The 27937-nt window shown below is 38.1% G+C and overlaps 1 protein-coding gene across 1 annotated transcript; it reads right to left on the bottom strand.

Annotated features, from left to right (window-relative positions):
• Positions 1 to 15394: 15394 nt before the first annotated feature.
• On the bottom strand, positions 15395 to 27699 carry TRAM1 (translocation associated membrane protein 1). Its single transcript, XM_058177448.1, has 11 exons — positions 27405 to 27699; positions 24792 to 24855; positions 23342 to 23463; positions 23095 to 23211; positions 22244 to 22302; positions 21877 to 21961; positions 20863 to 20933; positions 19897 to 20001; positions 19128 to 19271; positions 16557 to 16714; positions 15395 to 15601 (listed from the first exon to the last, which is right to left on the bottom strand). Exons 1-11 carry the CDS (start codon positions 27525 to 27527, stop codon positions 15528 to 15530), a joined length of 1122 nt encoding a protein of 373 aa, XP_058033431.1. The 5' UTR covers positions 27528 to 27699; the 3' UTR covers positions 15395 to 15527.
• Positions 27700 to 27937: the final 238 nt, after the last annotated feature.

The raw sequence follows: 27937 nt of genomic DNA, 5'->3' as shown, positions 1-27937 counted from the left end.
ACGGCGGCATCACATGATGTATTGGGACTTTCCCTCCTTCATTAAATTGGGTGTGGGCGTAGCCAGCACTTGACACATCTGGCCCATGGACCGGGAGTTTGACAGCCCAGCAAGAGCCTATAGTAATAGAGTCTTGCAAGACTGACTATGTTTCTTCTCCACTCCCACTTATATATCTATGAGCCAGAGAAGAGCCAACCTAAGTCTCTGCCTAATACTATCTTCTTTCTCAGGAGATGATTTTTGTCTTTTTTAGTTTTGTAATGGCTTTTGAATATTTCCCTCATCTCCATGGGGACCCAACCTATTTGGCCAAAATATTAGCCCAGAGCTCCATAGAACCCAGTGTCCTATTTTCTATTGTGACCAATATGAGGTTTTGCCCTTTCCCTTCTATTTTTCCAATTCTACAGCTGAATTGGATGGTATTCATTCTGTGATATCCGTACCTGATGTTTCTGATCAACATCAAAAATATCAGTGCCCATTTCACAACTATCAAAGAAAAACATTATAATTCTGAGTTCTATTGTAATATTTTCTATTAGTTTTTTTAAACCTGTAGTTTGGACACCCACTCTTAATCCTGTAAAATGAATCAGTCAACCAAAATTTTTGAGTAACATTATCAGTGTTAATATCCCTTTTGGTTTCCAGGAGAGATATGGTGAACTGAAGACAGCTCTATGAAAGCAAAGTCACAGCAAAGACCAAGCAAATAGACTGTCAGAGTATTTATGACCTGGCAGAGACATGGTAACAAGATCACCAATGAACAGGCATAGCAACTAAGTCAGCCAATTGGGAGCTGAGACAGACTGAAGCCAGGGCATGTCTTAGTCTGCAGCTTCTGAGTCTGTGCAGAGAATTGAAACTGAAACTAAGCAGTCTGTGCGTGCTTGTCTGCTCTGCTGAAATGAAACTAACTGTTCTCTCCTGCCTTATGCTGTAACTTCTACCACGCAGAAGAATCAATTATTCTTACAACAACAACAACAACAATAATAATAATAATAAGTATTGTAAATACTTCATCTGTTATTATGCATATAAAGAAGTTAATGAATCCTGTTGAATCAGTTATCTGTGTGTGCTTCTGGATTTAATTTTTGCTAGAAACTCTGGCATAGACTAGTTCTTTGAAATGTCTCTGAAGAGAACAAATGATCACCCACATGTGCTCTTCTCACAAGGAGGCTGCAGGACAGTGGGTTTTTTCAAGTCAGAGTGATCTGGAGATGATGAGATTAGTGAGCTTCCTCATAACCATGGCTGAGTCTTTTAAAGGGCACTAAATTCCCAAACCTCACCCCATAATCATTTTCAGAAATTGCTCATTAACTACTTCTAAGCTATTATAAACCTAAAAGAAGTTTGAAAGCACCAGGTGAGGCTGTCTTCAATTTTGAATGAAAGAAAAAAATAATCATAAGCTTAAGAATTTAAAGAATCTGAAATAAACAGCAAAAAGCTAAAATAAATAAATCTTATTTATTTATTTATTTATTTATTTATTTATTTATTTATTTATTTATTTATTTATTTATTTATTTATTTATTTATTATTTTAACTTCTGTACCACCCTTCTCCTGAAGGACTCAGGGCAGTTTACAGCAAGATAAAAAACAAGAATACAAAAATTAAAACATTATTAAAAAACTGATTCAAATTTAGCTTAGAATAATTAAAACTCTAATAAAACTCAGATAAAAACCCCATTTAAAATTAATTAGGCCAGCCCTGCGTGGTGGAACAGAAATGTCTTGAGCTCGCATCGAAAGGTCCGGAGGTCAGGGAGTCGACGAATCCCTGGAGGCAGCTCATTCCAGAAGGTGGGAGCTCCCACAGAGAAGGCCCTCCCCCTGGTGGTCGCCAGTCGACATTGTCTGACCGACGGCACCCTGAGAAGATCATCCCTATGGGAGCGCACTGGTCGATGGGAGGCGCTCGGTGGCAGCAGGCGGTCTCGTAAATAACCCGGTCCTAAGCAATGGAGCGCTTTAAAGGTAGTAACCAACACCTTGAATTGCACCCAAAAGACCACCGGAAGCCAGTGCAGCTTGTGCAGGAGAGGTGTTACATGGGAGCCTCGAGTTGCTCCCTCTACTACCCGCGCAGCCGCATTCTGGACCACTTGGAGCCTCTGGGTGCTCTTCAAGGGGAGCCCCATGTAGAGAGCATTGCAGTAGTCCAGGCGGGAAATGACGAGGGCATGAGTGACCGTGCATAAGGAATCCTGGTCTAGAAAAGGGCGCAACTGGTGTATCAGGTGAACCTGATAAAAAGCTCCCCTGGCGACGGCCGTCATATGATCTTCTAAAGACAGCCATACATCCAGGAGGACGCCTAGATTGCGAACTCTTTCCATGGGGGCCAATGTCTCGCCCCCTAGAGTCAGCGATGGAGTCAGCTGACTGTACTGGGAAGCCGGCATCCACAGCCACTCAGTCTTGGAGGGGTTGAGTCGAAGCCTGTTTTTCCCCATCCAGACCCGCACGACTTCCAGACACCAGGACATCACTTCAACGGCTTCGTTGGAGTGGTTAGGGGTGGAAATGTACAGCTATGTATCATCAGCGTACATATGACATCGACCCCAAACCCACGGATGATCTCACCTAGCGGCTTCATATAGATGTTGAACAGGAGAGGCGAGAGAATCGACCCCTGCGGCACCCCACACATGAGGCGCCTCGTGGTCGAACCCTGCCCCCCTGCCAACACCATCTGCGTATGGTCAGAGAGGTAGGAGGAGAACCATCGAAAGACGGTGCCCCCCACTCCCAACCCCTCCAGCCGTCGCAGAAGGATACCATGGTCGATGGTATCAAAAGCCGCAGAGAGGACCAGGACAGAGGAACAACCCCTGTCCCGGGCCCTCCAGAGATTATCTTAGAAAGTGACAAATAGACAAAAAGTGACAAATAGACTAAGGGTCCAAATAAAACTGAAACATTTACAATAGGATTTTGAAATTAATTATAAAGAAAACAGGTTCTTGTGGGAAATAGGTTCTGTTTTGGTTTTTACAAGAAAAATCAAAGATAAAAATGTCATCTTCTAGAAAATCTAGACTGTCTAAAAGATGTTATTGAAGAAATGACAAATGTAGAACAAATTTTATTGACAAGATAGCGATGATATTGAAACTAGATTTACAACTGACAGTTCAAGAGAAGGATTTAGAAAAGGATGCTTCACTGGATCTACAAATGAAATTAGCTAAAGCAGTGGTAGTCAACCTGGTCCCTACTGCCCACTAGTGGGCATTCCAGCTTTCATGGTGAGCGGTAGGGGTTTTGAAGCACTTTCCTTTTTTTAAATTTTTTTAAATTTAATTGACTTTTTAAAAAATTTTCATAGCATTATTTAAAAACATTTTCATTAGGTTTTCATAAAATTCCCCATGACAATTTAAATTTATGAAAATATACTATTGGTATCACCCGCGCATAAGTTTAGTTCAGGTTCCATAAGTGAAACTAAATGGCACCATAGTGCGACCGCAAACAAAAGAGCCTCGTCCCAGAATAGCTCGTGCAACTCCCCCCACATCACCCAGCTGTAACAGACAAGCAGAGCTGGTAGCTGGCGCCCCCCCACAAACCCAATCCATGATGCGCGAGATACACGGCGCGTTACTGTGAAATCGGTGGGCGGTTAGAAAATTTTACTACTAACAGAGATACAAAAGTGGGCGGTAGGTATAAAAAGGTTGACTATCCCTGAGCTAAGGTTTTAAAATTTAAAAGGAAAATAAAATGACAAATCAAGAGAATGATCTGGATACTTTTTCTTACTGGATTTACAAAAGAGACTAGCAAAAACTTTGAAGAACTTTAGGTGATGAGACAAAGAAGAAATACAGTGAAATCAAATCTATAACAATATTTGAATGACCTGAAAATTAAGACTATTAAAAGTAAAAGGGATATAAAGTTGTTTTATTTGATTAAGGTTAAAATAAGAAATGTTGAACTTTTGACAACCCTTTATGGACTTCTTGATGGAAAACATGATGCTTTATGAATTTGTTTATAGGAAAGGTATAGAGTATGGGATGAAGAAATACATTTTGTAACCTTAGAGTGGGTGAAAAGTCACTAAATTAGTTTATGCTTGTTATGAAGGTTGGAAGTAACTTCTTTATATGTTTCTTTTGTTTTTGTTATATTCTTACTTTTTGCTTTCTTTTCTTTTTAATTGCACTTTTTATTCTTTTCTATTCTATTTTTTCTTTAAGTTTAGTTTGTATTATACTTTACTATTATAATCAAAATTCCTAATAAAAATTGTACATGCAGCTGCACTGATATCCCTTCGGAGCCAAACCTTTGATTCCCCTCTAGTGTTTAAAAGAAGAATTGCAATTTCTGTTCTTGGAACCCATTACATGTAGTCAGAAATTGTCAGACTAATAGTAAATATTGTATGAGTATAATAGTTGATACATGTCAGTGCAAACTATTGTAAAATGGGAAATATCCTTCCAGTCAAATTCACTTCCTAATTATCTAATGGACATAGAAATATACTTTTATTGGCAGCAATTCTGAAATACCTTCTTCTGTGATGTTTGACTTCTGAGTTTAGCCTACAAACCTAGGGAAAACTGAAATTTCTGAGAAGTTCCCATCTAAATATTAACCAATGTCATGCTGTACACACTCTGTTGACCTAGTGCTGCCCCCTCCCTGCTGAAATATCTGTGCTAACATTCTACCACTTGCCAGTCACACAGGAATTATCTTGTTAAACAAATATTTATCCAATATTGACGATGTATTTTTCCCAATTTTCTGTTAAGTATTCTGTAGTAGACTCCTTGGCTATAAATGACTCAAGTAAAACTCAACTTCTGCTTTTTGATTATTGCAATTTTAACCTGCCAGAGGGTCTTTTTTTTCCTGTCTCTCTCCAGATTTTGGATGGTTAACTTTGAATAGCATTTGTTATAGAATAATATAGTTGTTGTAAAATACATAACTTTATGCACACACAGCAATAGGATTGGTCATAGATACAGACAATTCTGTCAGGGGAATTCAAATAGCAGATTCTAAAATAGCAAGCAGAATTGTATTACCCATGTTTACCTTAATGCTAATTATCATCAGAATACTAGTACATTTAATAGGCAGAATGCTATATTTTAATATTTTATTTCCCCTAACCATCTTTGTTGTAAAAATGCTTATCTTGTTCTAACTTTAGTATTGATAATGTTCTATCAACTGCCTAATCACAGTCATGAAATCAGAAATTGGTGACAGGATCGTTAGGAATTCTAGAAACTGAACTCCAGAGGTTGAAATAACTACATTACAGCATCACTCCTCAGGTGCCAGGACCATGACCGAAACATTTATAATTTTTAAAGAAAAATAGACGAGAGGAACCTTTCCCTGAAAGCATTATGTTCTATGGAAATGGGCAGAATCACAGCAGTGATAGCAGTGGACAGAATCAGAGCTAAAAGTGATAGGGTACAGTTAACCCTTTTCTTCAGTTTCTCCATCCCCTGCTCCTTCTGTTTCAACATTAAATTTCTCATCTCTTCTGTAAACGTCTATGAAGATTCTCAGTCATCCAGGTCATGGTTGTCCCAAACGTGCTTTTTCAAGAGGCAACTGGACTTTCTGTTTTTTCTTTGAAGACATTTTGCTTCTCATCCAAGAAGCTTCCCTAGCTCTGACTGGATGGATCCTTCCATTCACCACCATCCAGTCACAGCTGAAGAAGCTTCTTGATTGAGAAGTGAAACATCTTCAAAGAAAAACCAGAAAGTCCTGTTGCCTCTTGAAAAAGTACCTTTGGAACAATTTCTTCTGTAAATTTGCCTCAGCATTGGAAGGAACAATAACTTCCACATTTCTTTCTTTCACTTCATTGATTACCTTTATAGATAGTTCACTGAGTCCTGGAAAGCCCAAAATTGTGACAGGCCTTCAACCATTAAAATTTACATAATATGAGAGTATAGACAGAAATAACATTTTAACTTTTTGAAGGATCTATGTTTCATAGAAGCATGCTTTATGGAAACAATATGAACTCAATTCACCAGCTATCAATAAATACTACAGTATGAGGCTGAGATGAAATCCTATTTATGATAGTCAAACGCTATTTATGATAGTTAAGCGCTCCATGGCTTAGGACCTGGGTACTTACGGGACCGCCTGCTGTTACCACATGCCTCCCACCGACCCGTACGCTCCCATAGAGAGGGACTTCTCAGGGTGCCGTCCGCCAAACAATGTCGGCTGGCGGCCCCCAGGGGAAGGGCCTTCTCTGTGGGGGCTCCCACACTCTGGAACGAGCTTCCCCTGGGTTTACGTCAAATACCTGACCTTCGGACATTCCGTCACGAACTGAAGACACATCTCTTTATTCGCGCGGGGCTGGCTTAAATTGGATTTTTAATGTGAAATTTTATTAATTTTTAAACGGGGTTTTTAGTTTACGGTAATTTTAATTTCAGGCTAATTTAAATAAGTTTTTTAAATGGTATTTTAACCTGTATATTTGTATTGTTGGTTTTATCTTGCCTGTACACCGCCCTGAGTCCTCCAGGAGAAGGGCGGTATAAAAATCAAATAAATAAATAAATAAATAAATAAACAAACAAAAATATTTTCAGCAAGGATAGAAAACATGGATGGCTGAGTTGGAGGCATTTGGTTTAGAGTTAACAAAGAAAAGTTTAAGTTTGTTTGGCCACAATTTCCAACAACTATTCCTCAGTTTCCTTCCTTTTAATGTTCTTATTGTATTCCTTCCTAGACGTTTCTTAACATAGACTCCAATGTAAGTAGTAACTTAACTTTGACAGATACTCTGTTCTTGATTTTTGTGCCTCATTGGCAGCAGCTGAAGAGAAGATGGCGAAAGTCACTGAAACTGGTGGTAGGAGGCAATGATAGAGAGCAGGGCAATCAAAAGGGCAGAAATGGGGAAAACATAAGTAAATGGAGGAAGATAAAACACATACTACAATCACGAATGTGGATGGACCTGAATTTTGATTGTGTGAATGCAGTTCCCCAACTACAATAGATGTAACTTTAAGGGCCATTCATTACCATTTGTTCAGTATTGTTGTAACTTTGAATGGTCACTAAACAAATGGTTGTTAAGCAAGGACAATTTGTAAACATTTCATGAAAACTAGAAGGTTTGATAAAAGTCCGTCACTTCCAGCTGTCATTCCCCTGGGTGGAGTTCACTTTAGCATTGTAGCTTTTCCAACTGAGTTTCCTAATGCCAGCATTCTGAAGTACAGTAGTCACACATCAGAAGCAGAATAGACTACTACCTCCTGGTATTCTAGTAGAAGTGCAATCTTTCTCAAACAGTTGACATTTCTAATTAAAGCACTATCATAGTTGTGCCAATTACAGTAGTTCAAAGAAAAAATGGAGAAATACCATTTTCTAAAGGTTTGGCCCGATTATGGATTATAAATGTTTAACACAGAATATGAATAAAGCAAATGCTCATCAAGATAGAAAATTATTTAATTATTGAAAAAAATTAAAATATTATTTGCCTCAATGAGACTCATATCAGAAAAAAAGGGTATAAAATGTTTGATTTATAAAACTTTGGATGAAAAAAATGATTTTACCAGATATCAAAAAAAGATGTCAAATTGTCTTGTATATTAACCCTCAACTAAGACCATTTGATTCCATTGATTGATTGATCTCAGAAGGCCTTCTGCACTTCTTTAACTTATTGCCATGCTTCTCCGTCAGGAGCTAAAAGTCGTGCTGGGCTTTCAGCCCCTTCTTGTCTCTGGGGGATGATTAAAAAAGTGCTCTCTGTTAAAGAATTTCAGCTTGGCACCTGTTTTACACTGAAATCCTTTGGCAGGAACAGGCACAAAGGATTTTATTTTTTTCAGTCAGTCCGTCCCTTTATTAAATCTCTGATGAAGGATTTCAGCTCCATGCAAGCTGGAATGAACGATTTTAGTTCTGTACAAGTAAGTTACGGAGTTGAAATCGTTTGGCAGGGAGCTCTTTCAGCCAAGCCCCCAGAACCAAGAGGGAGTCCTCTTGGCAGGTAGCAGCAGCAGCAGCAGCAGCAGCTTGTAACTGCCCTGCAGGCTTCTCCATTGACTCTTTGGGGAAGCCAGCAGAGAATATTGCAATGGCAATCACAGAATTGTAGGATCCTTGGTAATAGGTTGTTAAGTGCAAACATGTTGCAAAGCATTCAGATTTCAATCATAAAACACTGGGGGGGGGGAAGGGTTGCTACATAATAAGATTGGGATATAAATGAATAAATTTTGCAGCGGTTGGAAGTGTTCTACAGTGCATAAAACACCATTTCTGAGTCCATTATTAATTTGAACCATCCTTACACTGTTAACTGCCCTTCCTTCCCATTTTTACTTTGTGTTAAGTTTTTCTTAATTTTTGTTACTTTAAAAGCTTGTGGTTGTGTGTGTAGAAATTCTCTGAAGGACAATATAGTAAATATTGCACACCGATTAAACATGATCACTTGGTCAGTTTTTAGCAACATATACCAATAATTTCCAGTTTTAAAACTATGGTTTAATAGCAGCATGGTAATATAAATTTCTTTTTAAAAGGCTGGTAATTTATTTGCTTTTGTCACTGTCCCTTGTATATGACGGGTTTGTGATTTATTAATAGCACAAATGGACATCCCTACAATGTATAGAATTGTATAATTGTGTACATCCCAAGTTTCAGGCTTAATCTAGCAACACCTTTGTTTCAGAAAAGAAAGCTCACATATGGAACAGGTTTCTTTGATCTGTCTATAGCAAAATGTAACCAAGTTCACAGGAGTGGCACCAGTTACCACAAAAGATGATATTTTCTGATTATACTAGACAATGTTCCTAAATTAATGCATTTTGGTGCACTTAGTGTTGTAAACCTGTGCCAATGGTCCCTTTTGTAGTTAGGAGGCATTTTCACTAAGATAAAGTATAGTCAGCAAGCACAGTGGCTCTCAGATATCTGCATAATTAGGGATACATTTCATAAGACAGACACAGGTAGCCAGGAAAACAATGCCGCAAATCCAGATTTTCAGGAATTGCAACTTGCAGAACAGCTTCAACCTTCTTTGGCTCAAGTTTAATTCCTTCAGCTGAGACATGTCCTGATATAGCAATTTCTTCAAGACCAAAGTGGTATTTGCTTTCATTTGGTTTAAGTTCTCTTTAATGGCATCTGCCAAAAAGTCATGTCAGTCTATGGCAGAACTCTTGAACAGTTGCTGTATAGCTAACAACATCAACCATATGCCAACAAGAAGAGTCCTCAGGCTAAATTCTATCGCCTTTTGATAAGCTTCCAAAGTACTTGAGATAGGAAACAGTGAACTTTATAGAACCTCTGCTCATTACAATACTTGTCAAATGGTAAGATTCTGCTGCCAATTTTATTTGCCAAAATATTGTGGAACATGTCCTTGGTTAACAACTGCCTTGTTTAGTGACCATTCAAAATTACAACAGTGCTGAAAAAGTAATTTTACAACCAGGCCTTGCACTTAAAAGCATTACAGCCTAATGATTGTAATATGGTTCATCGTGTTGCTTTACAGAATATAAAGGTCAAGGGTACTTTTCAGCCAAATAATGGATCTTGATCTATGTGAACATCAGCCATATTATTATTCCAAGCAAACTGCAATACAAAATAACTCAAACATATGGGTGAATGGCTCTGTCTGAGAAAAAAAATGCTGGCAACAATTTTATTCCCGATTTAAAAATACTGCATAAGACTGCTGCAAATAAATTTCTATACAATCCCATTATTAATCATGGATTTCTGTTGCTTTCCAAACATGCTGTTATTTTCTTCTTCAGCATTTATAAAAGAAACTCTTCCTCCTCCTCATCTTCCCTTTTTTGTTGCACTAAAATACTTACAAACTTTCTCCTTGAGAATGTTTATCACTTGGCTATGAAATTACTTCTGGATTTTTTGTAACAAATTTACTCTAACAGACCCATTTGCAACATAAAGAAATAGTGCTCACTGCATTCCATGACAATAATTCACAATATCACAACCTTTTGCTGATGGATATGATTAATGAAAGAGCCTACAGTTGCTATCAACCTGCTTCTAAACCCTTTTCATACGGTCTGGTTATGATAAATGTTTTACCCAGTCAGATTTTCCTGCTGCAGATATGTTATCATGCTGAGTTTGGGGCATGCATTTTCCCACAACATTTGGAGTTCTTTTTGTACATATGGTTTTTGTTTTTGTATGTCTGTTAGTTTGTTTTTCCCCCTTTGTTTTGTATTTTATCCTTGGATATAAATAACATTTTCAGACAGTGTGTGTCCAATCTTTCTCCTTTCCTAAATCTCCTTTTCCTCTCTGCCAGAGTTTTCTAGGTCTTGTAATACTACACTCTAATAAATTTTTAGTTAAATTTTCTTTTCTTAGTTTTAAAAGATGTATTATTCTGATTATCTGCAGGAAAATACCGCCCATCCACAATGTAACTAAGCATTTGTCAACCCCGAAATGAACCTGGCTAAGGCCATCTGTGTGGGTTGCCACAAGGCAGAAGAGGGAACAGGGAGGGAGGAATAGTTAACTGGGGCTTTGCAGTCAAAACAAAAAGTTTTCTGGTGAGAACCAAGGTCATTCCAACAGGTGGCTGAGAGATGAGGAATGAAGTAACCAAGCGACTGCCAGCACAATGTGACTGATGACTTGGGGGAAGGAGAAAACTGTCATCTTTTAATTAGGTGAAAACCACGGGAACATTCAGAATCGGGTTTCACCAGTTGTGCCAATATGATGTATCCAATAATAAACTGTTCTTTGAGGAATCTACCTGCCTCAGAGTTCTACTTTCAATGGGTGCATTACTTGGAATGTTGACATTACTTTGCCTGCCAAATATCTAAATCTATGTTAAATCTACCTTCCAGAGTTGGCATAAGGCTGAAATTTCACTTCAATGTCTGTTAAAGTTATGGCTTTGATACAGACTACCACATCAAAACCATTCACCATGTTCAAAGCTTTCCAAGTGTGACAGTTTCCTTATTGAGAAACAGAAGCCACTAGTTCCTTTAACGCTTTCTTAATCTTAGCTCAGCATGTAACTTTTTTTAACTTTTCCATTTCCGGGGGAAAAAAATAGCATAGAGTGTGGCATAGAGTTAAATAGAGAAATGTAATCTGTGGCTTTCATTTCTTTGCTATTTGTCTGACAGAAAAAGCTTGACTATAAATATCCATCACTCTATTCCTTTTCAAGATAAACAACATCATGGTAAATATAGAAAAGAAGAAAGAAATATTAAGCAAATGTTACCAATAATTAAGAAAGACAAAAATTTGGAAGAATGTCAGATTGGAATTAATAAATTTATATGGGAAGGGAAAAAAGCAAGAGTCAAAATGAAAATAATGCAAGATACACGGGAAAGAGGAGGATTAAAAATGCCTAATTTAAAACTGTATTATGAAGCAGTTGTTCTTTCGGTAATAAGTGATTGATTTAATTTGACGGAGGAAAGGATTTTGAACATAGAAGGTTATGATTTATTATATGGTTGGCATGCATATTTATTGTATGATAAGAAAGTAGACAAAGCTTTTAAGAATCATGTGTTGAGAATTTTTCTTCTGCGTGTCTGGAAAAAATATTATTATAAGTTAAATTATAAAATTCCTATATGGGCAAGTCCTCGGCATGCAGTAGAGAATATAAATATAGAACAGGAACAAGAAATGATTACTTATAAAGATCTCTTACATAATGAGAGGGGAAATTTACAACTAAAATCTTTGGAGACATTAAAAGAAGAAGGGAGGAATTGTACTTGGTTTCAATATGGATAGTTAAAGGCTAGATGGAAAGAAGATCAGAAAATTGGTGTTATTCAAAATGAAGAAAATTTGGTTAAACAAATTAGAAATCAAACCCAGGGGCATATAAAGAGATTGTATAATGTGTTGATAGAAATAGATTCTGAAAGAGATTTAATAAAGGATTGTATGATAAAATGGGCACAGAATATTCAGGAACCAATAATGTTGGAAACATGGGAAAAAATTTGGAATGTTAGAAAGGGAAAATTTTTATAAGATGTTTTATAGATGGCATTTATATCCTAAGAAATTATCATGTATGTATCCAGATATGCAAGCGAAATGTTGGAGATGTAATTGTGATGATGCTACATATTTTCATGTATGGTGGACTTGTAAGAAAATTAAGTCTTTCTGGATAAGAATTTGGTGGATTATGCAGAATGTTCTGAAGAAGATAAAGTTCCTACCACAATTTTTCCTTTTGGGAATAACAACAGACTGTACAGTGATTGAGACTAAATTGATTTTGAACTTAATAACAGCAGCAAGACTGTTGATTGGACAATATTGGAAGAAAAAAGAATTACCCACAATAGAAGAATGGATATTGAAAGTTTCCAATTTGGCTGAGATGGCTAAAATCTCAGCCTTCTTGAAAGACAGTACTCAAGAAAAATATCTAAATGAATGGAAGAATTGGATTGATTATATTCAAAATAGATATCAGATTAAGAAATTCCAGATTGCCTTTGAATGAAGGATGTTGTTTTTGATTTTAATGGAAGAAGTCAGGTCATGTGAGAGAGAAGGATTATAATTGTGTTAGATTTTAAAAATTTAATATAATGTTTGTTTATTGAACTATACCTTGTGTTTGCTCCGGGAAGTCGGGGGGGGGGGTTTGGAGGGAGGGGGGAAGTAGGGGGAGGGGAGGGAAAAAATTTAATTGTTGTTGTAAAACCTTTTCAATAAAAATAAAAAAAAAAGCTTGACTATAAATATCCATCACTCTATTCCTTTTCAAGATAAACAACATCATGGTAAATATAGAAAAGAAGAAAGAAATATTAAGCAAAAGAAAGATCATAAGAGAAACAAAAATATAGTTAAAATTAGCTCCACCTTATTTCACCTCCACTTCAAGTAGAAAAGGAAAGTTAAAATTACCTGGATACAAAGCTCACACATAATGCAAATCAGCAACATAATCCAATTTTTCAAGGTAAGGACTTTTTCAAAAAATAGACACACCTAACTCCAACAACAGGAAAGTACTGCTGTCAAAGCCCTTTGTATCTTGGTTACAAGGCAGGGAAATCTGGTTCAAAGGATTAGTATTGGATAAACAGACAGTAGTATTAGAGAATAAACAGACAGAAGAGAAACATTTCTAATAAGGGAATGCATTTTCAGCTGATTAAAAATTGGATATCCCAGACTCAATTTATGATAAATGTACTACTATTGTACAGAAAAAGGGAAGTTTGTGATTCTTCCTTATTTCCATAGACAGATTTTGTTTAGTTAGGCATCAAGCGATTTTTACTTATTTTAAGACAGCATGCCATTCTTTAGAAGAGTTTTTTGGAGGCATTGTACAATATTTTGTCTTTTCTCCCCAAAATGATTCTAGTTAGATTGAATCTATTTTTATTATATTGATAACAATCAATCATAATCCAGAGCAGAATTACAAGAAAAAGATGATAATTTTAAACTTGTTTCAGAACTATTATACTATTGAATTCATATATTTTTCACACTTTTCATTTAAGCAGCTTTTAAACTGTGAAGCTGAAACTCATGTAGGTCTACTACATTCTACCCAAAAGCTCTTCCAAGAACTCAGCTTTTCTGTTAATCCTGATCCATAAAAAAGGTGGCAAAAACTGAAAAAAGTACCAGATAATAAGCTGTTTAGCTTCTTGGAAGCTAGAAATATATAACATAAATTAGTTGCAAAAAGGCTCTTCTTAGGCATTACTGGTGATTAATGACTCCTATTGCTACCAGTTTAAAAAAAAAACCTTTAAATTTTTTTGTTAAACTCAATAAATGCTGTAAGGATTAATGTTTGTTCAAGAATCCTGGCCTGTTAATCTAGTAACATTAAGTTGTTAATATTATATAGACTAGATGATTGAGTCTCATTAGTTTTTTGTTAGGCTTGCCATATTCAAGATAATTGTACAATATAGAAAATTATTTTTTCTATATTTGCTGGGCCAGCAAAAGTATTTTAGAGTATAGCGATATGAACTTCAAGTAAGCTGCCCACATTGCTCATTTACAATTGAGAGTGAAGATGTTTGAGGTTGCAAGAAGAAATGGATTCCTTTCATCAGCTTAGGGAGCAAAGTTATCATTTTGTTAGCCACTGCTATTTCTGTGTTCTCTCCTTTAATTATATCAGATATAATTAAGAAAGCTGAGAAACAATCATAATAATATAACCCTTTTGGAATAGTAGCTTAAGTGTAGTCATGGGTCTAGAGAAACCCAAGTTCAGATCATAAACAGATCATAATACTCGTGGAATAACTCTGGGCCAGCCACATCACTAAGTGTGGTCTATCTTGAAGGGCTTTTGTAAGGAGCATATGAGATTTTGAAGTGCAATGCCTTGAGCTCCAAAGGGAAAGGCTAGATAATAACAAAACAATAAAAGACTCAATACTATTTGAATTCCATACAAGTTGTATTTGACTTAACTAAATATTAATATTCATAGATTAGGATTGGAATCTATGAACTTCATAAGGATGGTCAGAACCATTACATTACTGAAATTCAAAGAAAAAAAATGGCTGATTTCCAGAAAACGTCTTCCATTTCCTCCCTTAAAATCTTTCCTTCCACAATTGCACTACTGAAGTCCTGTTACCTTATAAGGGAATTTCAAAAAGAGGATTTTTAGCAGTTTTCAGATTTTGTATAGATTTTAAATGTGAGAGTAACAGCAGTCTGCTTCATGATCCATTTCCACCTTTAAACTTTGCAAAGTCTGAAAAATTCTGTCCATGTCATGGAATGTCTACTGTAACCCTCCAACAAGCTGGGAGGTGATAAGTCGTCACTGGCCTCAGTGGCTGGCCACCCATTCAGTTACTTCCTAAACAACTTCTTACTAAATCCACAATTACACAAGAGATTTCTAGATAAATGCATACACAGCATTTTAATCAGTCAACTGTGTTTTAATAAGGGAATTTCTTGAATCAGTGTAGATGTTCTCTACAAAATATTGTTTTGACAGTTTACAAATTCTGTTCCAAGCTGTATTTCAAAATATAAAACTAAATATTAGAGAATGCCTAAAAAAATAGTACAACTTTAACCTTGATTTAACTTCTCCTTTAAAACAAAAATGTCCTAACTTCATATTCAAATGGATTAAATTCAACCACTATATAAGGAACGGCAGACTGTATTACTGTACTGGTTTCAGAAGTGAATTCTCATTAATACCCAAAAAGATTTTTATGGCTATTAAAAATAAAATAGCCTTTTTCATTTAAACATTTCAAAAGTTGCACAAAACATTCTGATATCAGTAATCAAAAAGGCATTAATTTTATTATATATTTTTTGTTAACAGTAGGAACTATGGTGCTGAAGGACTTTCCAAGTAAAAAGCAGTTCTCTTTGGGGATATTAGTCAATTAATTTAATAAAGTTCTGTTTTAAGACGATTTTTCTTTTCTGTTGCGAGGTGAGTCTGCTCCATTTGAGGTTAATGTTCCATTGATTCCATTTTCTAAAAATAAAATAAAAAAAACATAATTAACTCTTTTCTCTGGATTCCAAGCCCATAGATTACAAAGATTTAAAACATTTTAATAGAGAGCTTTAAAATTAATTCAGGGGAAGAAGCTTCAAGCACATCATAAATCAGAATGTTTCTCACAGATGCTTTAACGGTATAATGTCCAGAGATTTCTACCGGCCCGTTTTAAAATGGTATTCATTTTCGTCTCTAACAAAAAATGACTGCTGAATCACATTTAGCCACTTTAGAACATTAGGGAAAGGGAGGAAGCAGGTCCTTCTGGAGAGAATACAGCTCATCAATTTTCTCCCTCAATGTGGTAACGTTCTCTCAGCAATTGTACCGAAGGCATGCAGGGCCATCACTCATATTTTCTGAGATAGCAATGCATTTTTTTCTTCTCTGATCCTGTATTCTATTCTAGATTTCACTTGAACAATTTAACAGTTTTGCCCAAGTTTGCTCCTCTCTTCCCCTTTTCTTCATTCCCCAGGCCAAGTATGTAACAAGATAGGCCAAGCCATCTACTAGTAGAGTACTACTAGTACTTTACGGAGAAATAAGCATAATAGTCTGTCTGTGAGCTGCCTAGGAAATATGGGTAGTCCTTGGGTTATGATGGCAACTGGAATTGGAATTTCCATCATTAAGAGATGCACGCATAAGTGTGACATTCAGGTAATCCACACTGTTTACTGTTGGCAATCCTGGCAGTCCTGGTTGCCATCATAACCCCAGAACCATGTGGATTGTTAAGTGAGGACCTGACATGACGACAACATGGGCACGAATTCCAGGCAAGTAGGCTGGTGTGTGTATGTGTGAGGAAGGTGAACTTGTTATCAGATTAAACCACATCATTTATAGTTTCCTAATTATGCAAAGCAACTACTTCCCTTTTGTACTTCTGCCAAAAGTATACAGAAATCATTAAAGCACAAACCTCTTTCTTTTTTCGATGGCTTGCCTTTTGTTGTCATAAACTTCTTTTTCACTGGTTGAGGAGGGGAAGAATGTTCTCTCCACCTTCTTAATTGGAAATTAATGAATTTCCACATCATAAAGGCTTGTGTTAAACAGATTGATGCCAGCACACTGATTCTATAAAGACCAGAGATAGAATATTAGAATTCCTGATGATCCAGAGATGGAAAGGATTACAAAAACTGTTTCTTTTAGGAAGATGTTTCTTGAAGGCTACTTTATTTATTTATTTATTTATTTATTTATTTATTTATTTATTTATTCATTCATTTATTCATTCATTCATTCATTCAATTTTTATACCGCCCTTCTCCCGAAGGACTCAGGAAGATTTACAGCCAAAGTAAAACAACATAAACATAAACAAAAATTAAAAACGTATTAAAAAAACTGATTCTAAAATTTGGCCAAATAAGATTAAAACTAAGATAAAACCATCATAAAACCCCCATTTAAAATTTCATTTAGGCTAGCCCTGCACTGGAATAGAAAGGTCTTGAGCTCGCGTTTAAAAGACCGGAGGTCGGGGAGTTGACGCAACCCCGGAGGCAACTCATTCCAAAGGGCAGGAGCCCCCACAGAGAAGGCCCTCCCCCGGGGACCGCCAGTTGGCATTGTTTGACTGACGGCACCCTAGGAGGCCCTCCCTATGGGAGCGCACAGGTCGATGGGAGGCTATAGGTGGCAGTAGGCGGTCCCGTAAGTAACCCGGTCCTGTGCCATGGAGTGCTTTAAAGGTGATAACCAACACCTTGAATTGCACCCGGAAGACCACTGGCAGCCAGTGCAGGCTGCGCAGGAGAGGTGTTATATGGGAGCATTGTGGTGCCCCCTCTATTACCCGCGCAGCCGCATTTTGGACCAGCTGGAGCCTCCTGATGCTCTTCAAGGGGAGCCCCATGTAGAGAGCATTGCAGTAGTCCAGGCGGGAAGTGCCAAGGGCATGAGTGACCGTGCATAGGGAATCCCGGTCAAGGAAGGGACGCAACTGGCAAATCAGGCGCACCTGATGAAAAGCTCCCCTGGCGATGGCCGTCATATGTTCTTCTAAAGACAGCTGATTGTCCAGGAGAATGCCTAAGTTGCGAACCCTCCCCCTGGGGGCCAATGATTCGCCCCCAACAGTCAGCGATGGAGTAAGCTGGCTGTACCGGGATGCCGACATCCACAGCCACTCTGTCTTGGACGGGTTGAGTTGAAGCTTGTTCTTCCCCATCCAGACCCGCACGGCCTCTAGACACCGGGACATCACTTCGACGGCTTCATTGGGGTGGTTAGGGGTGGAAATGTACAGCTGAGTGTCATCAGCGTACAGATGGTATTCCACCCCGAAACCACGGATAATCTCACCCAGCGGCTTCATATAGATGTTGAACAGGAGAGGCGAGAGAACCGACCCCTGCGGCACCCCACATATGAGGTGCCTACTAACTAATATTTAATTTGCTTGTCACCAGTACAAACAATTTAGTATATTGGTGGACTAGCAAAAGGAAGATCATAAATAGCAGTACATATATTAGAAAATCTTTTTTTTTTAAATGTCACATAGCAAATTGATGTTTCTATGCAGCAACTAAAATTAGTGCCAGGTTTTATATACAGGATTAAGAAATGGGAGGCCCTCAGCTTAATTTCAATTTATTTTTTTTTGTTAAAAACATAGATATAGGAACCTAGGAAGAGCTGGTGCCTCCACGAAAGTTGGTAAAGGGGAAAACAGAATATGCCAAAATAATGTATTTTCACACTGACTTTTAACTTTGGTGCCATACACTATTAAATATTCTGGTAACCATGAATTTGCAAGTGACCCTTGATTTACCACAATAATTTGTCAATAAGTGGTGCAGTGACAGGATTGCCCCCAATTTTATAACGTTTGTTGCCTTGGTCATTGAGCTACTTAACCATGGTCATTAAGTGAGACATTACATGACCCTAACTTGTGACCATCTGCTGGCTTTCCCACTGACTTTGCTTTGAAACCAGCTGGCAAGGTTGCAAATAGTGATCATGAGACTGCATGATGCTGCAAGTGTTGTTAACCGACTTCCAAGCACCCAGATTGCAATCAAGTGACTGCAGGAGTGCTGTGAGGATTAAGTGTGAAGATCAGTCTTATCGCAACTTTGAAGAGTCGTTAAACAAACAATCACAAGTCAAGGACTATCTGTATCATATAATTATTATCCTATTTATTCTAATTCAAAACAGATGGCACAATTAGCAAGCATCTGCTAATTTGGAACATTGCAATTTATTTTCCCCTCCCCCGGAAATGATTCAAACAAGCCCAGGTTAGGAAAATTATGATTTTAAAGCATCATAAAAATGACAAAAGAATTTGCAAAATATAGTAAAAGGTATTTTAAATATTCATTTTCTTTCTCCTAGTAATATGCCCAATATTCCTAACAAAGACAACAGCTTTCTCAAGCAATTAGTTCAAGAAAAACCTTTTTGAAAATAATTTTTAACTATTATGTTTTAATATCATATGCTCCAAGAACACATATCTGTGTTATACCTGATTGGTAGCACATTAAAGTTTCCAGTACTAACATCCAAAGTCTGATTCTCTGCTCTAGCAAGGCCAAATCCAACAGTAAGGACAGACAGAATTAAGGTCAGGAGTCTTCCCAAAACAAAAAGAACAGCCCACAATGTAAACCTAGCAGGAAGAAATAAAAGATACATGATTTATCAGAATTCATCCACCAATTGTGTTACTCACATCTTCAGTTTCAGATATTTATACGCATTATGTACTAAGTTTTCTGGGTGAATAATTCTGCCTCTTAAGAAAAAACATTTTCAAAACGTATCAGGAAAGATTCTTCTGTATATGATGCTGTTGAGCTTTGGCACGGATTTGATACAACATTGCTATCCCCCACTGATAAATAAAGCACAAGAAATCTTCTGGAAAGGCTGCTATGTACTCTTCAGTTGAAGGATATATTTTATGTGAATATTCCTAGGTATGGACAGATCAAGACCATCCTTTAAACAAATGAACAAATTTGAGGTCCTTGCATGTAAATAATATACCGTACCAATTGTGTTTAATTCTATTTTGAACAAAAAGCTCATATAAGCACAGCTACTAATCTATGACATACAGCATACATCTTTGATTTATCTAAAAAGTAGGTAATATTCGCTGTATTGTTATATACAATATATGTATGCATTTATGCATGCAGCAAGTATTAACTAAATATGAACAATATTTCTATAAACATTTATAATGTGAGAGATAGCATATGTGAGATATGACAAGTAGAAGCACGTACCCTTTCTGGTGTTTTTCATCACTGAAGTAAAAAAGTCTGGAGATATGGAACAGAAACTCCACAAAGTAATGTAACACAAGAAGAACAAGACCAAGATGGGTCAAACTATAAAAAAAGAATACACCAGATATTAATTAGCAAAGAAACAAAAGACCTTTAGAACTGTGAATGAAAGTTCTCAAGTGAATCTTGAGAACATTTGGTACATCTAGGATAGAATAGATAAAGGTAAGGGTTCCCCTTGCACATATGTGCTAGTTGTTCCCGACTCTAGTGGCGGTGCTCATCTCCTTTTCAAAGCTAAAGAGCCAGCGCTGTCTGAAGACGTCTCTTGGTCATGTGGCCAGCAAAGGCGCACTGAACGCTGTTATCTTCCCACCAAAGATGGTCCCTATTTTTCTACTTGCATTTTTTACGTGCTTTCGAACTGCTAGGTTGGCAGAAGATGGAACAAATAACGGGAGCTCACCCCATTATACGGCATAGGGATTCGAACTGCTGAACTTTCGATCGACAAGCTCAGTGTGTCTTAGCCACTGAGCCACCCCATCCCTAGGCTAGAATACCAACCTCAAATTCTCAACACAACTAAAGGATGGAAATTGGTGTTGTCTCATCCTTCCTTTGAGTTGTGTAAAGAACAACATACATACATCTATTTGCATGGTAGGGAAGACAAGAGATTCCACGAATGAGTAGCTGCCAAGTTCCCTCTTTCTAGAGACCTTTGCTATTGCCATGCTATCTATTAAAATGCGGGATGGAAACCTAAACATTGGTACATGTTGAAAATTGATATGTACATTTATGGATTAATTTGTCATCTAAACTATGCTAAAGGAAATACTGCAACATGATCTTTAAAGCATCATTGGAGGCACCATTTTTTTTATTATTACAAATTATTGGACTGTATCGTACAAATTACTGGACTCCCTCCCCCAGCAAAATAACAATGCCACTCACTTTAACAGATAAGCTCCAGTGATATGGAAAAGATATAGTCCAATGTAAACAAGTTGGCGAGGAATGTCTTCCTATGAAAGAGATGCAAGCTTATGAATGCTCCAAGAATTATCATATTCAATTAGCTTTCATAATTGTGTTTCTTAACTATATCCCTCTCCAATTGTCAGCCCAAAAGGTTGCAGAATATGCTGTTTGGGAATTATAGGAATTGTTGTCCTTTATCTAAGAATACTTAGAAAAAATATTAAACTCATTAATTTACTGCAAAATTGTCTGATCAGTAAATCCTGCTTACTTTTGTTTTTAATGGAAACACCATATTTGTTAATGATATAAAACACTTAACTATTCCATTAGTGCCTAAAAATATTGTTTAATGTATGTAGTGATCTTAAAAAAGGTCACTATGACAGGGTATATAACATGCTCTGCTGTAATAGTTTATTTATTCATGTCTCGGTTTACTGTATAAAATCAGCCAAAAAGCTTTATTAAAATAAATGATGATATCGCCCACTCACAAAAGTTCCAGGATAGGTAGATTTATAATTTCAGTTCTATACTGTAACAGTTCTTGCTGCAACAGCCCAAAACTGAATATGGGGAATATTTGAGAGTGGGGAAGAGACATAATGGTAAACCACAATCTTAGAAGAAGAAATTACAGAAGGTTCATTTCTTGGTGCTTTAAAACTAATCAAGAAGTTGTTTTTCAATTTGAGAAGCTGCTTGAACTAGTTGCAAAAGCAGGGAAAAGAGAGGCAGATTTGGATTAGCTGAAACAGGAAGCAAAGCCTTCCATATACGCAAGTAGGACAAGAGCACAAGAGCCTGAAATTACATATCTAAAGCTTACGATCTCGCTGACATTTTTTCAGCAAATTCCATTTCAAAGGTACATTTCTTTGCAAATCCCATAGACAAAATTCTGCTTGTTGTCTAGATAACTATCTGTATTATTCATGCATTTAATTTGTAAGCTTGTGGACAAGGTATTAGATGTAATCTTACTTTTTTTATTTTCTGAAAATAGAATTCTGGAAAGGCATGAAACCAGTATGCCATCTGTGAGATATAAAAGAACTTCATTTGAAACCTGCAGAATACAATATGTAAAAATCAAAATTAAAATGCACTGATTATTTCATACAAAAACCTTTATTGGGCTAAGTTTTTACAATGGAGTAATATTTGAAATTTTCTGGAGCACCTAAAAACTAAGGACATAAGATTATTGTAGATAAACTGCTAATAATATAACTTGTTAGTTGCCTGAAAATAGATATCTTTATACATAATTAAGAAAATGATTATTTTAATAACTACAAAAGTCAGGTGGGATAGAATAAATTATTAAATTCTTAATTAAAAAACTCACGGCATTGATGTGTGTGGGTAATCTCTCCAGAGTGATGTTGGATCTGATACATAGTTTTCCTGAAAATAAGACACAGGAAATATTAATCAAATGCCCTATGAAGTTGCTTAATCTCTTTCTAAGCATGGCCGATAGCATGGAAGGCTGACATAGAAATCTGAGTTCAATGAATTAGCAAGCCTAAAACTGAACTGTGATTCCTCGTTTTAAACAAAGTGCTTCTAAATTCAGGAAACAGAAGCAGCAGTTTTACATGAACTGCATAGAGCTCAATTTAATGCCAGATGCATATAAGGCAACTTCAACTAAATGTGAACTCCTTGTTGTACCATAAAAACTATCTGAGAACCTTTCCTAGCCACAAATGTATCTTGGCTGGCAAGTCCTCCTTAACAAATAAGTTGATAACTTATACATCCCAACTGCCACCCCCACTTAATAATTTCATTTAGCAGCATATTTTATTTATATATATTTTGCATTCTAGGGTTAGCATTTTAAACTTCAGTATCTACTGTCCCAGGAAAGTATTGATCTTCCTTGGATCTTTTTGCTTGTATACTGCAGCCAATAAGAGCAGCCATTATTAGTATATTATTTATCTTTCCCACCAAGCAATAAAATGAATGGCACTATCTGGGTACTTAATTTTTTTCTGGAAAACTTAACATTGATACTTTGAGCATTCATTACCACAGAACAGTACTAATGGAATTGTATAGGATGGAATTCAAAAGGGAATTGTATAGAAAAACATTTTTGATGTGATGAGTATTTTCATGGCAACATAACTGTGTGATCATAGTCAACTGTTTTACTCCCCATTATATATCTTCCTCTGACTTACTCACCGACACAAGGATGCTTGTTCCCCAGACGCAAGAGAAAAGGTAAAATGCACTGAGTTGTCCAGATTCATTGAATTTACTGTGTTTTGTTTTGGAAAAGTGCATTCGCCTGTTAATTTTCTAAAGAAAAAAGTTATCTCATTACTGATAGTTAAGATAGTAAGTGACTTGTCATATATATCAAAAGTCCATAATGCAATCAACTTCTATTTTGGTAGTGCCCGTTATTATTCTAACAAACAGTACTTACATCTAACACATATTCTTGAATAACAGCATGTATGATTATTGCCACTAGCATGTAGAAGAAAACGGTAGCCAGATCTTTGATACCATAATGATATAATGTCACTGTTTCTGTCGGCTGGTTTTCTGAGAGGAAAAAAAAACAATATTTAAGAATGCATTTTTTTTGACCAGCCTCATTCAATTTATATCAGGAATCAAAAACATATCTAATTTTATTTCTATATTCCAAACCAATAGTCGTACAAGTAGTAGTAATAGTAGTACAGGAAGAACAACCCAGGCAACAGTTTAAAATATTAACGTTGATCAGATTTTCACTATCTTCCTGTCCATATTTTAAATTCAGAAGTTCATTAGCAAAGAAACAGATTTAATTTAAGCTATGATTCCTAAACTGTGATCTGCAAATCACTGCTGGTTCATAGGGATTCCCAAGTTGATTTGCCAATGCTTGTTCTCTGCCCTTCTCTTTTCATTGACAATTAGCTGGCTGACCACTGATACAAGAGGGAGGCTGAATGAAAGCAGAAAGCAGGCTCTGGCATGGCCAGCTGGCTGATGGTGCACTTAACCAGGTCTCTAACAATCAATTGGCCAGAGTCTGCTCACCTCTTAGTAAACAAGTTCTTCATTTTGACATACTTTTTTTTGATACAAAAGTTAGTTTAAAAAGTAAAATTGAAGAGATGTCTATATTATAAACAAACTCATCATGGGATTTTTTTTGACCTAACAAGGAGAAGGGAAGTCCATGTCTTTTTGGAAAATTTAGTGGTTTGTTATAGAAAGTTCAAACAATATTCCTTTAGGGGATGCCAAGCAGATGCCAAGCCATAGTTTCATACCATGTAAACAAGCTTTGTAAGATTTATTTCCTCTTCTAGAAAACTGATTCCTTTCTAGATTTGCAGTATGCAAAGATATGTCATTTTGTTGGAACTGGCAAAGATTTGCTTGTACATTAAGTGCAAGTCAAAATTAGAAATTTGGATCAAATTGTGGCATTAAGCTTTTATATTGTCTGTCTGTCTGTCTTTCTATCTATTTATCTATCTATCTAATTTATTGGCTGCCCATCTTACCATAAGGTAAAGAATATAGACAAATCATATTTTATTGTTTTGATGAAAGAACTAATTCTGATTTTTTACAAACCAAGAAGAAAAAGATGAAATTTCCATCCATGAGAGGAAGAATGAGCAAAGACTGGAAGAATCCAAATCTCAGAGCCTTTCAAACAGCACTGATACAGAATTGAACCAGTTTGATTATAAATTTAAACCACTTCTGTGGTCTCAAGCCACAATTGGAGCAGCTTTATTAACACCCACTAAACATTTCTGCTGGTGCTTCAGTATGTCATTCACATTTGGTTATCATTCAAGATACAATATGTTCCTGGTGTAAAATAATATTGCAGACAAATACCCAAACATTTATTAGAAGATTACCTGTAACAGGAATGGTAATATTGTACTGAAGTGTAACAAAGACAACAGCTGCTTTGGCTGTAACCTGCAATAAAACAATTTGTCTGAATAAAACTGTGTGATTGCAGAGGAAATCATAGGAACATCTATATTCTTTCATATAGCTGAAAAAATATATTTAACAGACTGAAAAATAATGAACTAGGCTGAGTCAAAAATAAAGGATGACTGGCTAAATGCAAATAAGCATTCTAGCAATTTTTTGGTTGCTATTGTTTGTTTGAAGTTCAATGGGAAGAACTGAATGTAAACTTCCTTGGAAAGTTACCTGGAAGGAAACTATATCTACAGCATGCCAAATGAGTTATAAAATACAGCTGTCCAAATAACATAATTGTATTAATGGTAATTCTATCAAATTATTATTTTTAACCACAAAAGCCTTATTTAAAGCTGTCATTAGCCAATTAGAAATTTAATCAGGACAAACCTATTAGGAAATCACAGATTGGCAATATAATACTGAACAGACTTCATCTTCTGCAATCTCTTCTTCATATGACGAAGAACTAAATCAGTATTATACTGATTAAATAAATTTTACACAGTGGTGGCTGAGTTCATACTGAACCATCATTGATTTAAGAATGGGTTATTCAATCCAATATCCTGGCTTTGCACAACACTGAACCCTGCATTAACAGTACTGGTTGCATTCAGAAAAAAAATCTGAATTGAAAGCCAATCCACAATCCACAGGATATTCAGCCTACGAAGTTTGGGACCCCAGCCAATGATTATTCAGCACAATAATCATTTTTCCTTGAAATTCTCATTTCACACCTTTCAAGAGGGCACATTTTAATCCATGGTAAAAGTGATCAGTACTAGAAACGTGAAAGTTACACCATTTAAATGCTTTATTATCTTCTGGAGCAGGGGTCTCCAACCTTGGTCCCTTTAAGACTTGTGGACTTCAACTCCCAGAGTCCCTCAGCCAGCAAAGCTGGCTGAGGAACTCTGGGAGTTAAAGTCCACAAGTCTTAAAAGGGACCAAGATTGGAGACCCCTGTACTGGAGCAAATTTTCTAACGGCGGGTGAAGCTTTTGTGTCCCCGTCCCCCCCACCCCCCCACCCCGAAAAGCAAGCTACGGAACTGGGGCACGCCGCAGCCCTTCTTCCGATACCCGTTCCTACGCTCCAGCTGTTAACAGGCAAAACTGGATACGTGTCATATCATCCTCAGGGGCGTGAACCAACCCCGCCTCCTTCGGATGTGCATCGCGGACGGCTCGCTTGCACACGTCACCAGCCATTTCACCTTGTTCCGAAGCGGAGGGGAGGAGTCGCTTGCCGCAACGCCCCATGGGGTTTGTAGTTCGTCGGCTGCACACAAAAGGCAGCGCGTCTTCTCTCCCTCCGTCTCCTCCTCCTTCCAGCTTCGGCAATGGGAGACGCCTCGCCTTCCAGCCTCTCCCCCCCCTTCGCCCCAACCCTGCCGGCCCTTCCCGCCCCGAAATCGCAGAAGCGGCCAATTCCTCCCCCCCGACACCGAGCTCTTGCTCCGAGTGCCACGTAACCTATCCGAGACCAGGAACTCCCGCGCTGGAACGAAGCATGCGGGTCAGGCACAGCTTCTTTTCCCAAAAAACAGGCAACTCTCTTTCTCTTTTCCTCTCCCCTGCCAGCTTCGGGAAGCTCAGCATCGCGAGTCGCTGCTGCTGCTTCTGCTGCTGCACACGGTCGCTTCGAAACCCGTTCCACCCATTTGGATTTCCCAGGAAAGGGGCGTAAAATACAAACGGGTGAAAACGGGCTTTCGGCGTAGTATTTAAGCCCGGTTGCGCCAGGACACTGCAGCTGCCCGAAGCAGCTCCACTGAGACGGGTGACAGAGCTGCCAAATGGGTGGGATTATTGGACCCTCTTGGACGAGGGTCTAACGGTCCGATGAACCGACAAGGACCCGACCGGCCGTATCCGAGAAGGGGGACCGCTGCTCCCGCCGGCAGGTGGTTGCATCTTTTGAGTTTGCTATCTGCTGTTCGTATCACCTCGCTAACTGTCATTGCTATGTACAGCCCTACCTGCTCCCTTCTTTTCCAGGCAAGAACAGGCAATAATACGAGGAACGACCAGATATTGACCCGGAGGACAGACAAGCGAAGCTGACCTTCCACATGGGAGTCACAGAGTAGGACCCGATCGCCGGTTGCTGGTTATTTTCCCCTTCCTTTATATACTAACGACTAGGTAGTTTCGACAAAGATTTGCGAGCAAGAGACGATCGCTTTCCTCCTCCTAATCAGCCAAGCAGTCAGTGGTACGGGGGAGATCCATATGCTCACAGGGTATCTGGGTATCTTTAACACGTACACCGATTCAGGCATTGCATTTATTTACCCCACCCCGGCAACGGCAGGAGAAGCGGCAGCCGAGGCATTAAAGGCTCACGCCCTGCGACTAGAAATCAGTTCTGGCTTTCCTGGTGGTACCCATTCCCATTTGGTCCCCCTGGTCCGCGTCGTTCTGAAAAATCTTCCCCGCTAAACTCCGCCCGGCCCTTCCTATCGGGTGGGTGCCCGGCAGCCTCACTGGGGTCTTGCGGCGCCTTTGCCTTCTCCCGCCTCTCACCTCGAACATGAGCCCCAGCAGGAAGACCATGGCCATGCAGGAGACGATGTCCGCGTGGTTCTGCACGACGAACTCATGGCTGAGCACGGGAGGGTTCTTGTTAGTCTTCTTGCGGATCGCCATGGCGAGACCCTCCTCGGCCCCTGCTCGGTGGCCTCTCCCTCCGTCCCCTCGTGTGTGGGGCCCGAAAAGAAGAAAGCTCAGGCAGCCGCTCCGCCCAACTTCGCCTCCGCCTTTTCGGGCGACTCTCTAGCTCCAGCGTCGGGCAAAAAACCGCCACTCGTCGCTTCCTGCCCCTCAACTCGAACGGAGGGACCTCGCTCCCTGTGGGCAGTCGCAGGGAATGTGCGACAGCACCCCCTTTCGGCTAGGCGGACCAAATCTGGAAGTCGCAGCTGATTGGCGGCGGCAAAGAGGAGAAGAGGCAGCTGAGACAGCTTGGGGGCGTAAACGGTAGAGAAAGTGGGTGGTCTTTTGCCCAGCCCCCTCGCGCGTCACTTCAACGTTCGGGAAGGATGTTAGCCAATCATAAA

The sequence above is a fragment of the Ahaetulla prasina genome, chromosome 3 (genome assembly GCF_028640845.1).
Source record: "Ahaetulla prasina isolate Xishuangbanna chromosome 3, ASM2864084v1, whole genome shotgun sequence".
NCBI lineage: Eukaryota > Metazoa > Chordata > Lepidosauria > Squamata > Colubridae > Ahaetulla > Ahaetulla prasina.
This window is presented reverse-complemented; position numbering and strand designations above follow the sequence as displayed.